The sequence below is a fragment of the Benincasa hispida genome, chromosome 4 (genome assembly GCF_027475165.1).
Source record: "Benincasa hispida cultivar pf3 chromosome 4, pf3_genome.v1.1, whole genome shotgun sequence".
In the NCBI taxonomy this organism is placed as follows: Eukaryota; Viridiplantae; Streptophyta; class Magnoliopsida; order Cucurbitales; family Cucurbitaceae; genus Benincasa; species Benincasa hispida.
Window position 1 is genome coordinate 16,790,930 of NC_143481.1, and position 14,087 is coordinate 16,805,016.

Below are 14,087 nucleotides of genomic sequence, written 5' to 3' on the forward strand. Positions count from 1 at the left end.
TTCTCTACGATTTAGAAGCACTTAGCCCTGTATCAAGTAGCATATCTTTTCTCTGAAATCAATGGGGTATTTATAGGTGCATATCTTTGACTCCAGCCTTGTGGTTTCCACTCATGGTTATGGTAATTCCGAAGATGGAGGGATATTATTCCTTCTGTTATGCAATCAGATCGTCAATTCTGCACAACCGTTAGTTGTATACGTGTCTCAATTCTCCGCTCTGCTCAGCTACATCTTTTGATCATAGGTTCGCATGCGGTGTTTGTTTTTATTACCGCATGCGGTTGAAGCACAACTCTTGGATCGACTGTCGTATTGCGTCGTCATTGTTGTAATCGTCTCTTCATTGTTGATTGACGGGTGCAATATGACAGAGATGCGTTGATTAGTCTCTCATGAGCCTTGAGCACAAGCGGTGACTTGGTCTCCTGCAAAACAGAGTAAAGTTCGGCTTGTCTTCCAACTTTTTGGTGTTAGTGGGTGTAATCGCAAACATTTATAATTATTGCAATACTAGTCTAATTTTCATACAATTGATGTATAATTACTAACTTTTGGCCGCAATATCTAGATGAGATGGCATAAATAACTTGTATTTCTATAAGTTATCAATGATGAATCTGATATAGGGCAACGCAATATATAGCTCGGGAACGCAAAGAGGGCAGGTCAATGCAATTGATCAGACGAGCACAAGTTATGCCGCTTGTGGAAAAGCCCATCCGATTGAACAATGTCTGAGGAACCTGCAATCTGTTTACTTCGTAAAGAACAATCCTTTTTCTAACACTTACAACCCTAGGTGGAGAAACCACCCCAATTTTGTGTGAAAAAGTCAACAACAAAATTATTAACCCATGGCGCATAAAGAAGGGCCGCAAGGATTTTTCTCGCGAACAAACGGTCAATCGCAAAATCAAGCCAGTAACTCACAAGCACCGCAATCTTCTTCCCTGGAGAGCCTATTAAAGCAGTATATTGAAAAGAATGAAACAGAGCTCCAGAATCAGGCGACTTCAATCCGTAATCTCGAAATCCAAATAGGACAGATTGCCGGCGAGCTTAAAAGTAGATCGCAAGGGCAGTTGCCGAGTTCAACTGAGCTCCCTCACAACCCAGGGAACATGGGAAAAGAGTAATGTCAAGTCATGACTTTGCGAAGCGGAAAAACAGTAGCAGAAGAGAAGAAGGAGCCAAGTAGGACTTATCCAGTTGCGATGGAATCCAAGACCCCGTTGACACAAGAGGAAGCAGAAGAACATGAGACGATGGAACCAGAAGTTTCGTCCACTTCTAAGCCTATGGAACAGGAAATCATGAAATTACAGCTATCACCATTCCCTCAGAGACTTAAGAAGAAGAAAAATGATGAAGTGCAGTATCATTGCTTCATGGACATGTTAAAAGAAAGCGTGCACTAACACAGTTGACTTCTCCTTCATTGAAAATCTTTAAGCAGTGCTCGTTCACTTTGAATTCCTTTCTAGTTTCTAGACTTCTGATCTCTACAATGCCATAGAGAAACAAATTTATTACCTCAAAGGAACCAAGCCATTTAGATTTCAATTTACCAAGCATAAGTGATAGATGAGAATTGTAAAGTAACACTTTATGCCCGATCCAAAATTCTATTCTCAAAAGGCCGTTATCATGAATCAGCTTTGATTTTTCCTTGTAGATCCTTGAATTCTCATAGGCCTCCAAGCGCAATTCCTCCAACTCTTGTAGCTCTAGTAATCTCTGCTCACCGGCTTGGGCCAAGTTCATATTACATCGTTTGATGGCCCAATATGCTCTATGCTCGATCTCCACCAATAGATGGCATGCCTTTCCATAGACAAGCTTAAAGGGCGTTGTTCCAATGGGTGTTTTGAATGTGGTCCTATACGCCCAAAGAGCATCATCAAGGTGCATGCTCCAATCCTTCCTAGTTGGGTTCACCGTCTTTTCCAAGATATTTTTTACCTCTCAATTTGATATTTCAGCTTGTCTGTTCGTCTGAGGGTGATATGGAGTGTTAACACGATGGTGTACTCCATATTTTTTCATGAGTGCTCGATGGTCCGATTACAAAAGTGAGTACCCTAGTCACTGATTATAGCACGAGGTATACCAAATCTAGAAAAAAATATTAGCTCTTAAGAAACCTGAAACCACAACAACATTATTTGTCCTGGTGGTGATTGCCTCGACCCACTTCGAAACATAGTCAATTGCTAAAAGAATGTATAAATACCCAAATGAAGAAGGAAAAGGACCCATGAAATCTATACCCCATACATAAAAAATTTCACATACAAGAATAGAATTTAATGGCATCTCGTTCCTCCTGGATAAAGATCCTGACCTCTGACATTTCTCACAAGATTTGCAAAATACAAAGTAGTCGGCGAATTGAGAATTCCAAATCAACCCACTATTTAAAACCTTCATAGCAGTTCTCCAAGGACTAAAATGCCCTCTACAAGCCATCTCATGACAAAAGGTAAGTACTTATTCAAATTCTTCATTTGGGACACACATCCTAATGATTTGTCCAAAACAAATCTTCCAAAGGTATGACGGTTCCTAAACAAAGTATTTTGAATCACTTTTCAATTTGGCCCTTCTAGAACTAGGCATATCGTAGGAGAACTTACCTATTACTAGAAAATTAACCAAGTCTGCATACCATGGAATGGATGTGTCGATATGGAACAGGAATTCATCTGGAAAGTCCTCGCGTAGAGGTACGGGGTCTTCTTCTTGTACTATCCTGCTCAAATAGTCAGCTACCAAGTTTTTTGCACCTTTTCTATCCTTAATGGTGGAATTGAACTCTTGGATAAGGAGCATCCAATGGACCAATCGATGTTTTAACTCCTTCTTAATCATTAAGTACCTAAGAGCAGCGTGGTTAGTAAAGATAGTAACAGGAAATCCAAGGATATAAGAACAGAATTTATCTAAAGCAAAAACGATGGCAAAAAATTCTTTTTCAGTTGTGGTGTAATTAATTTGATTGGGATTTAGGGTCCTTAATGCAAAGCATACGACGTGGCTTTTCCAGTCGATCCTTTATCCTAGCATCGCTCCCACAACTAGATTGCTAGCATCACACATGATCTCGAATGGTACGTCCCATCTTGGAGGTAGCAAAATTGGGGTAGTGGTCAGCTTCCCTTTTAAGGTGACGAAAGCCTCTTGACACTTTTTGTCAAACTCAAAGGGAACATCTTTCTACAATAATGTCGATAGGGACAATGCCAACTTCAAAAAAACCTTGATAAACCGCCTATAAAAACCTGCACTTCCAAGGAAGGAACGAATTTTCCTAACACATGTTGGATAGGGAAGGTTAGCAATAACATCTACCTTAGCTTTATCTACTTCAATTCCTTTTGCAGAAATTAAATGTCCTAGCACAATACCATGGGAAGCCATGAAATGAAATTTTTCATAATTTAAAACAAGATTAACCTCAATATATCATTTCAAAACTAGATTAAGGTTATGCAAGTAATCCTCAAAAGACTCTCCGTAAACTGTAAATTCATCCATAAACATTTCTATGCACTTTTCTATAAAATTTGAAAATATGTTCATCATACACCTTTGGAACGTACCCTGAGGCATTGCAAAGGCCAAATGACACATGTCTGAAGGCATACGTATTGTAAGTGCATGTGAATGTTGTATTTTTTAGTCCTCTTCGGTGATGGGGATTTGGTAGAATCCAGAAAAGCCATCAAGAAAACATAAAAATGGCTTTCCGGCGAGCTGTTCCACCATTTAATCCAGAAAAGGGATAGGAAAGTGGTTTTTTTTATTACCTTATTTAATTTTCGGAAATAAATGCACATCCTGTAGGATTGTATCAACACAAGGATCATCTAAGTATTCAAATTCACTAATTTTGGAGAAATATAAAGCATGCTTTTACAGAAAAAGTGAGTCTCAAGACATACCTCTTGTAAAACTTCTTCAAAGCTCCTTCACCAGCTGCAATCTTCTCCAAATCTTGTTGTAGACCACCTCAAGATCTTCCCCACTATTCTCTTGGTACTCTAGATTGAGTTGTGGGACTCAAAACAAGCTTGAATCAAGGGATGAAGGAGAAAAGTTCACTGCTGCAACCTTGTTGAAGAACCTTTCTTCAAACCAGTTTTTCTCTCAAAAACTCTATAGATTGCATGCCTGATTTTCACTCCAATCTCTTCATTATATTGCAGATCAACTTGCAAAGAGAAGCGTTGCATGAGTTGCATCTCATGCTTGGAGAAGACAAGGCAATGTTAATGCTTCATGTGTAAGCTACTTAGGTGATGGATAATAGAAAAATCTTTTTTTCTATTTTGTGTTTTTGTTTTCCAATTTTTCCAAGTTTATCTAAAAATCAAAATTTGATTTTATAAATCTATTTTGATTTTAAAACTTAAAATTTAATTAATTTCATAAATTAATTACTAAATAAAACTTAATTAATTTAATATCAAATATTAAATTAATTTTAACACATATCCATCTTTATATATTTAAATCATATTTAAATATATAAATTCTCCTATTCTGTTTAATTCTAAAATTAAACATAATTATATCTCATATAATTACTAATTCCCTTAATTCTAATTTGAATGTTTCAAGTTAACTTATCACGCTATTCTAGAGCTAGTCTGTTACGAGCTAGTAGGGAGACCTCGCAGACCTACAGATCATGGGCTCCAACGATCTGAGATTAATTGGCTAAACTCAATAGACCAAATTAATCTCCATTTGTTAACTAATGGGTCATTCCACTAAAGCCCATAGTTGCATTCCCCTCATTGTAGATATATTATGTCCACAGGATTTAACCATAATCAGCAAGTCAACCCTTCACAGGTTGTTCGTAATAACGGTTGGGTCAAATATCTATTTTACCCCCGAGATTACGTTTTATTCCTCAAGTCCCTACTAATCTTCTAATGAATAGTTGGTTTGTGATCCAACGAACAAACCAAACTCTCTCAGCCTAGTGAGAGGGTGGGGCCCCTTATTCAAGACCTAGATTCAGTACTTAAGAGAACAACCTTTCTCCTATCCCTAAATTGGGTGGGCGTGAACTCTATCTTGCATCATATATCCCCAGCTATCTATCCGGTCTTACCCCTGAAATGGGAGTCTTATTGAGCTAGCGCTATTGAGCCAACCCTCAATTATGCAAATCTAAAGGCAATCCCAAATAAACAGGAGTTCATAGTTAGCTCATGATTAAGATTGAGTTACCTAGGTCATCTAGGTGAAATAGTCAGTCTTAAACAGTAAACAACATTATAAAACAATAATGGCTTATTTCTTGGTCTTGATCTTATGCAAACTTATTGCATTGGACGCCCCAACTCCTCATGTCATAACATGTACGAATTAGGATCACATCATATGTAGCACTTTACAACTCTTTGTAATAACTACAGAGTATGCCGCATTCAATGGTGTTACCAGAATAAGGTACCCAACCTCATTCATGTACCATAGATCATTTTGACTATTTACTCGAACCCGATCCACTCTTATGTCTCCACATATAGTTCAAGTACTCATACAATAGTCATGGGTCTTAGTTTATTGGATTTAGACTTTCATACAATTTATGAGATCAATAATAAGTATATTGATAATAGAAAATGTTTATAATTTTACAAACTGCGAGTTTTTAGGACATAAAACCCAACATATCCTCCATTCGTTTTGCATGCGCATTGACACCATCTTTCCCTTGTCATTCTCTACAATGGTCATACCGGTCTTCCTGGGAACAATGTGAATGGGGCTCACTCACTTGCTATTAGGAATGGGTTAAATGATCCCGGCCTTTTTATGCTTGATTAATTCCTTGAGAACAACGTCCTTTAAGTTGGGATTGAGTCTTTTGAGGGGTTGAACCGTGGGCTTGGCTCCTTCCTCTAAGGTGATTTTATGCATGCAAAGGGCATGGCTTATTCTCTTAAGATCATCCAAGGTCCATCCAATGGTCTCTTTATAAGTTTTTAGAATGTTGATCAAAGCCTCTTCTTAAGCTGGTGTCAATTCTCTGAAAATTATGACTGGAAGGGTATTTCTCTCTCCTAGGTACACATATTTCAAGTGACTAGGGAGAGTTTTTAGCTCAGTCCCTTGTACCTGCAAGTCAAGCATATCAAGGTCAGAAGAAGGTTCGTTTATTTGGTGGCATCAATAGCAACAAGAGACAAGTCACATGAGTCTATATCAATACATGGAGCAATTAACATGTTTGCATTGTTATCTTCATCATGCAATATATCATCTCTCAAATCATGTGCCTCAATCAAATAAACAGACAAATATTCCTCAGGAAATTTCATAGCATCATATATGTTGAAAGAAACAACTCCCCCATCAAATTCTACAGACAACAAACCCTTATCTACATCAATTTTTGTTTTAACTGTTTTCATAAAAGGTCTACCAAGCAGAATTGTAGAAGATGAGGGAGAAAAAATTTCATCCATCCTTAGTATGTAAAAATCAACTGGGAAAATTAAGTCATTCACTTGTAAAAGTACATCTTCAACTATGCCTAATGGTTAGATATAAGATCTATCAGCCTGTTGGATGCACACAATAGTTTTTTGCAAATCATTTAATTTTAGATCTTTATAAACATGATAAGGCATGACATTTATAGAAGCTCCTAGATCTAAGATGGCATGATAGATTACTCTATTACCAATTATACAGGGCAAAGTGAACATACCTAGATCTTGACGTTTTTCAGGTATATTATGTTTTAAGAGAGCAGATACGTTTTTACTTACCACTACCCTTTCCTTGTCCTTACCTTTTCTCTTATTGGTGCACAACTCCTTGAGAAATTTAGCATACCTGGGAATTTGCTGAATTGCATTCAAGAGCGGGATGTTAATGTGAACCCTTTTGAACATCTCGATCAGCTCTTCGTCCTTTTGTTCCTATTTTGGTTTTGCTAGCCTGCTAGGAAACAGTGCTTTAGGAATGTAAGGTTCAAGAGAAGGTGTAGGAGGGGTACTTACCTTAGGTGGTTGTGCCTCAGGATCACCATCACTTTTTTCAGTTTCTTCGTTTGTCTTACCGATTGAAGGAGGATTGTCAGAGGAGGTCTTGGCTGATGGAAGCTCCTTACCACTTCTTAGTGTCATAGCACTGACGTTGGCATGGTCTAGTTGGGCAGGAAGCTTTTTAGAAATTTTGTTCTTAATTCAATTGATGGCAGTAGCTAGTTGTGTAACTTGAGTCCCTAGATTGACCATGCTTGCTCTGGTCTCTTGTTGATAGGCTTTAGTGTCTTGAGATAATTGGAGTGAGTCATTTTGTAATTGCTGGAGTTCCTGTTGAAATTTAAGAGAATTATCAGCTAAAGACTTAACAATGTCTTCTAAAGACATACCCGAGGAAGACGATGACGGTTGATTGGGACGGTTAGAATTGTCATGTCCCCATCTTTGGGCTCGACCTCCCCACTTAAAGTTAGGATGATCACGCCAACCTGGGTTGTAAACTGGGCTATGAGGGTCGTACTTCCTCTGGTATCCCATAACTGCATTTACTTGAGCTTGAGGACATGCTTCAAATGTGTGTCCAACCACTCCACAGGCTCCACAAGCCTTAACTTGAGCTACTCCTCCCTAGGCCAACTATGTCACAAGAGAAGAAATTAGAAATTTGAGTTTTTAATTATTTTACTTCTAAATTACCAGATACATCGGATTTAGTGCCCCTGGTGCCAAAATTTTTTGTTCTTTTCAGTCATGCGAGATATCAATTCTTGGGCCTCCTTGGGGGTTTTGTCGGCAACAGCACCCCCAGCTGCTGAGTCGATTGAATTCCTGTCATGGGTAAGCAAATCATTATAGAAATATTGAATTAGTAATTGGTCAGAAATTTGGTGATGAGGAAGACTAGCACATAATTGTTTATAGCGTTCCCAATATTCAGATAGAGATTCTCCTACAAACTGTTTTATACTGTAAATGTCTTTTCTTATGGAATGGGCCCTAGAGGCTGGGAAAATTCTTTCAAGAAATTTCATTTTCAGTTCATTCCAAGTAGTAATTGATCCAGGAGCCAAGTAGTACAACCAATCCTTGGCGTTGTCCTGTAGTGAGAAAGGAAACGACCTTAGGTTCAGTTACTCTTCTGTGACTCCATTGGGTCTCGTACTTACACAGACCATATGGAAGTCCTTGATGTGTTTGTGGGGGTTCTCCTCTACAAGCCCTCTAAAAGTTGGTAATAAATTGATCAATTATGGTTTTAATTCAAAAGGCACTGTGGTCGGCGAAAATACAATACACAAAGGCTACTGGTCCATATTAGGCTCTGCCAGCTCCCTCAAATTCTTCTCACAAACTTCCTCTCCCATTGTTGTGTTTTCAATAGCTTATTCTCTATGTCTCCTTTGGATTCTCCTCTCCTCCCAGTCTATATCTACAAGAAAATAAAATCTAGTCTCCTGAGGAGCGGGTCATAAACCAAAGAGTAAACTAATTTTTTTTTACTTTATATATATATATATAATATTATTTAATATATAAAGGGAGTTCACAAACTTTCCTAGGCCGATTGTCAAGTCTCTCGGCAATGACGCCAATTTTTTTCGAACTCAGGAATCAATGACGTTACTCAACCCCAAATTCGAACAAAAGTTTAATTTAATTTTCACTGATCTAAGGCTTATACCACAACCGTAGTAAAGCAGTAAGATTGGGGTCGAATCCACAGGGAGACTGTTGAATCAATCCAGGATAATTTATGAACTCCAAAAGAAAAATTTTAGTTATTATGGTTTTAACAAGCGAAATTGAACAAAAAGAAACAAGAGCAAGTACAGAAAAATAAGGATTTGAGACAATTTAAGGGGAAAATCTTTGGATTAGTTTGTATGCTTTTTATTTTCTATCCTTAGGTACTAGTTATTTTTTCCAATTATGTAAACCCCTCGACCTATTAGAAATTCTAATAACCCAAATAGCTAATTTTTTATGAAAATCTAAATCAACCCTAATTCAGTTTAAAACTTTTCTTTCTTAGCGATGCCCAAGTTAAAACTAAAAAGCATTAAGAAAGGGCTCGATTGTTGAGACATTCAACAAGCTGAAAAGCCATATCTTGTTGAATGATTTGTTTGGGAAAGATTATATTAGAACCCACATGAACTTGGCTAGAAAAAGTCTAGATCTCAACCATGCAGTCTTAATATTTGCAACTTAATCGATCAACAATGCATAGACTAGAAAGATTTTGCAAACATGAGATTCAACAAATCAAAAGGTAAAAAAAATTCATTGAATTCAATTAAAAATAAAACAAATCCCCCAAAGGGTTCACAACAATTGAATAAAATAAACTAGGTGGCCTTCAAGAATTAAGGCATACAAACTATCCCAAGAAAATAATTTAGCCTCTAAAATGCATAATTCAAACTACAACAAATAGAAAAAAAGAAATTGGGGCTAACTATACCAATTATTCCTCAGCAAATTGACTCAATTACTAAAAAACTGAACAAAAACTCTCAAACTCTTCTTAATTCGGTCTTAAGCTTGATTGTGTGGTGGGCTGTGTTGATTATGCTTCAAAGCTAACCCTGAAGGTCCTTTTTATAAATTCCTCGCAGCGTCGTGACGCTAGGGTCAAGCTTGCAACGCGCAGGCCCTAGGTCTTCCGTCAAAGTTCGCAGCGTTGTGATGCTCTAGGGGAGCGTTGCGACGCTGCGCTACTGTCTTTCAGCGTTAGGGGGCGTTGCAACGGTGGCAATGATTCAAATTCGAAGCGTCGCACGCTGGCCTATTCCTGGAGCTACTTCCTTTCAGAGTCAAAGGAGCGTTGGACTAAGGTTTAGGATGAGCGTTGTGACATTGACGTAGGGAAAAATCTCCCCTTTTCAACTCAACTTAATTCAGTGCATTTAGACTTCGGTTGTTTCGCTCTTTTGGCTCAATTCTTTGTCTTTTCCACATGTCGACTCCATGGAATTAATTCTCCTACAAAATGAGACAATAGAATCGAAGAATAATCCAAATATAGGAAATGATGGCTATAAAATTAGCTCTTTTTGAGAGCTAACAAACATGAAGAGGCGGCCTAAGGAGTACCAAGAAAGGGATATGGTTATGGTGAAGTTACTGCCCAACTAGTTCAAGTGTCACACCCCGTACCAGATTACCCTTTTAACCTGAATGGAATGGTGACTGCAGCAGTTACCATCCCTTTTGCTGGCACTTACTGCCTATTTTACCTGTTAAACCTTGCTCAAACCCTGAATACATACATAATACTCAGAACTTAACACATTTACATTACAGGGTTTCACAACATTGTTTATACATAGATAATACAACCTAGTGAGCCCCATCAAGAATACTAGACACATGTGTACTAACTAACATAGGTCTTCAATTACGCTTCCCTCAATCTGCTTCTTTAAGTGGCAGAGCAACAACAAAATAGTCTTTTGGGAACTGACCGCTACCTGAAAGAAAACATTTGAAAACGTGAGCTAGAAGCCCAGTGAGTGACTTAATAAAACATAAATCTCATGCTTAAATTGAAAGTTAGAAAACATAATACTGGAACTAAAATATACCAAGCAACCTTGTACATAAAACCTTTACAACCATTGTATTTGAAACCTGAATCTTAATTGAGACCCCTACTTCGATCTCTTCATATTGAGTTATGGCTAGGAGGGACTCCTATGTCGATCTCTTTAAAAATATATCGATGGGCATCTCAAGCAACTTCCTCTAAAAATTAACGTTGATAACTACTCTTAAATACCATTAAACATCATTATTCCTTAGTTGAGAACGAGCATACCTTGCTCTAGCTCCCAACGTCTGTTATCGGCCATGAGGCCCATGCTTCGGCCTCTCTTTACTGGTTTATGGCCTAGAAGACCCATACTTCGACCTTTCCTTCAAAACTACCCACGTGTACATGGAGGTTTCTATGTATCGTCAACACCTTAGGTACATTTATTCAAATACCTTTCTTACCATCAGTACTCCTCTTCATCGTGTTTAGGAATATCAACGCATGTACTTTAGCAATCTTAGGTATATAAACATAGCACATCAAGCTTAGTTTTAACCCTAACGCATGCTTCCTACTTTATAAAATAAGTTGGTTTAAATCGTGTTGAACTAGCTTGTAAAAACTATTAGCATGCGTTAGATATGGAAAACATACTTGGAAATCTCATACATTAGTAACATCATACGTTGATAAACATTCATAGGCATTAGCAATTCCAAACTATCCTTCTAGCCTAGGAGAAGATATGACTGCCTTTATCCTTAGTTGAGAGTAACTACTAGATCTAACCCTCAACGTTAACCTTAGTCGGGGATAACCCTTTTGATCAATCCCTCGACGTCGTATTACCTATATGCACGTGGTTATAACTGAGTGCCGTCATACCTTGGGTACTTTTTCTCAGATACCTTCTCAAATGTCCTTCAGTATCAAGCTGCTAAGATACCTTCTCAAATGTCCTTCGGTATCAAGTTGGTCCAGTACCTTCTCGAATGTCCTTCGGTACCAAGTTGGTCAGATACCTTCTCAAATTTCTTTTGGTATCTGGTTGGGCGGATACCTTCTCAAATGTCCTTCAGTATCACGTTTTAAGTAAAACTAGTCATAAACATTTAGTTGAATACTAAGGCTTAGTGCTCAAATCATCATACTAGTTCATCATAAAAATGGAGTTACTTAAATATGTTGAAAGTATTTGGACAAGATAACATATTTACATCATGTCAATTCCATGGAAAACATGCTTTACTTAGCATGAGAAACAATTTCACAAATACGTTGCTTGGCACTTCATTTAAACACTTAGCATGAGGAATATCTTCAAAGAAATCATAGTTTCTAACACTTAGCATGAGAAACAACTTCAAGATCATGGTTTCTAAATCATTAAAACATCAATTCATCACATAGTCACTCACAACTCGTTGGCCTCTTAACGGGTTATACATCTCTCCTAGCTCTTTTTGGCCTGAAAGGACATAATTCCCGATTAAACTACTTAGAATTCTTAGCAAAATACCTCAAATAGAACTTTCATCATCAAAGACAGCTTTACCATCGAGATACTCATCATGAGTGAATTCTTCTCATGAGCGAGGTTCTCATGAGCAAGATCCTCCTCATGAGTGAGATCCTTTCATCCTAGCGATACTCACCTTTCCAGCGAGATTCAGCCCAATTTCTAGCGAGATTTCCTTATAGAGCGAGATCCTCATCACAAAATCTCGCTATAATCTCCACGGTGAGCTGTTTGCTTGTTCTTCCCAAGCAGCTGTCTGCTTATGCATAGATTCTCTGTTACAACTTTAAAAATTCATAACTCAAAATCCAAACCTTTTTTGAAGAAACTTCCTTCTCTTTCTTACCTTAAAATTTCAACCAAACATTCCTTATAGTTTGGCCTAGAGCTTCCAATCTTTACCTCGGGCTTTGATTAACCTGAGATTCTGTCTCTTCTCTAATTTCATCACTTTCTGTTCTTCTTCTCCTGCAATCTTTCTCCGCATGACAACCTTGAAAACTAGATTCTCCCAGCTTTCAAATGACACCGATTTCACTAAATTTGCTCATGTAGATTGTCGAAACCAAGCTTTCGAAGTTCCTCTTCCTTTTAATCTTCCTGCCACCTCCCGAATTCAAAGATTAACCTCCACGTGCCAAACCAATAAGTGAGTTTCCTTATTTAATGTGTTTTTCTTTTCCGTTCTCCACAACTTATATAAATAACAAGAATTTTCACTTATTAAATATTTAATATATCATTCCTTTAGCTAAACTTACTTGTTTAGGAACTTAGAATTCGGGGTTTACACTTAGCTACACAAGAGCTTATTTATTCTTGCTTCCATCCTCTAACCCTCCTAAAATATGGCTTCATTTAACTCATTAGGAGACATCTCATTACTTACTCTTACTTAAAGTAATTAAGGTTCAGGTTTTACATCAAGTCCATTCGCTTGGTGCACAAGGGCTTAGTTCAAAGGTATGAAGGCTCATTCCCCATCACCAAAAAGGTTAGGAAGGCTGCATACCAAGTGTAACTTCCTCCAAAGCTTAAGATTCATAATGTCTTCCATGTAAGCATGTAGGAGCCTTTTCATGGAGATAAAGATGATCCAAGTCGAAGTGAGTCTAAGTGAGCTCCAATGCGGTAGTAATAGAATTCGACCAAAAAGTTGAAGAAGTCTTGGTAGATTGAAAGTTAAGTAGGAGAGGAGTTCCCAACTACACCGAGTACTTGGTGAAATGGCATGGTCTTCCTGAAAAGTGAGGTTAGTTGGGAATGAGAAAACTTACTTTGACAATTCCCTGAGGCAAACAAGCACTAGAAAGAGTAGGACAGAATGAGGACCGTGAAGTTGAGTGGGGGAGGGTGTTATGACCCAACAAATTTTCAAGGCTTTGCCCAAATCCAAGAAGTATGTCCAAGATGGAGTGGCCTAGTCCAAAAGGTTTATGGACTTGGCCAATAAAGGGGTGTAAATATTCTAGACGCTTCCAAAAGATTCTACAACATTTATAGCATGTATAGAGAAGTACAGAATTGTTTAGAATTGTATAGAAAAGTTTAGAAGACCAATTACAATCATTGGATCAAATCAATCCTCACCATCCATTGAGGAGGTGGAGGACTTTAAATACCTCAAAGGGACTCCTTTGTAACACAAGGTTGAAAAACCTAATAATAGCTTTCTCATTCACTCACGACAAGTGCTCTCTCTCTCCTTGATTACTTATCTCGTTGAGTTTGTCCTAACTTTTCTTTGGTCTCTTTGTTGCTAGCAAAACATAAACATTCTCCAAAGCTTACTTAGTGCATCTTTGAAGGTAAGATCGCCGAAGTGCCACAAGTATTGGTTGTGGTAAACTATAATCATGTGATAATATGCTTTTTTTCTTTCTCCATTGAAAAAAAATTGAATATAAATCTAATAATAAGCTTGGTCAGCAAGCCATATTAGCAAGTAAAAAATTCAAATAGAAATATTTGTTAATTTAAACTGTTTTGTTTATATAGGAGACTTTATATATCT

General features: G+C 37.7%; 1 protein-coding gene across 1 annotated transcript; it reads right to left on the bottom strand.

Moving 5' to 3' along the window:
* Nucleotides 1-1,204: 1,204 nt before the first annotated feature.
* LOC120076112 (uncharacterized) lies at nucleotides 1,205-1,914 on the bottom strand. The gene is made up of 2 exons (XM_039029890.1): nucleotides 1,572-1,914; nucleotides 1,205-1,299 (listed from the first exon to the last, which is right to left on the bottom strand). The coding sequence occupies exons 1-2, from the start codon at nucleotides 1,912-1,914 to the stop codon at nucleotides 1,205-1,207; spliced, it is 438 nt and encodes a 145-aa protein (XP_038885818.1).
* Nucleotides 1,915-14,087: the final 12,173 nt, after the last annotated feature.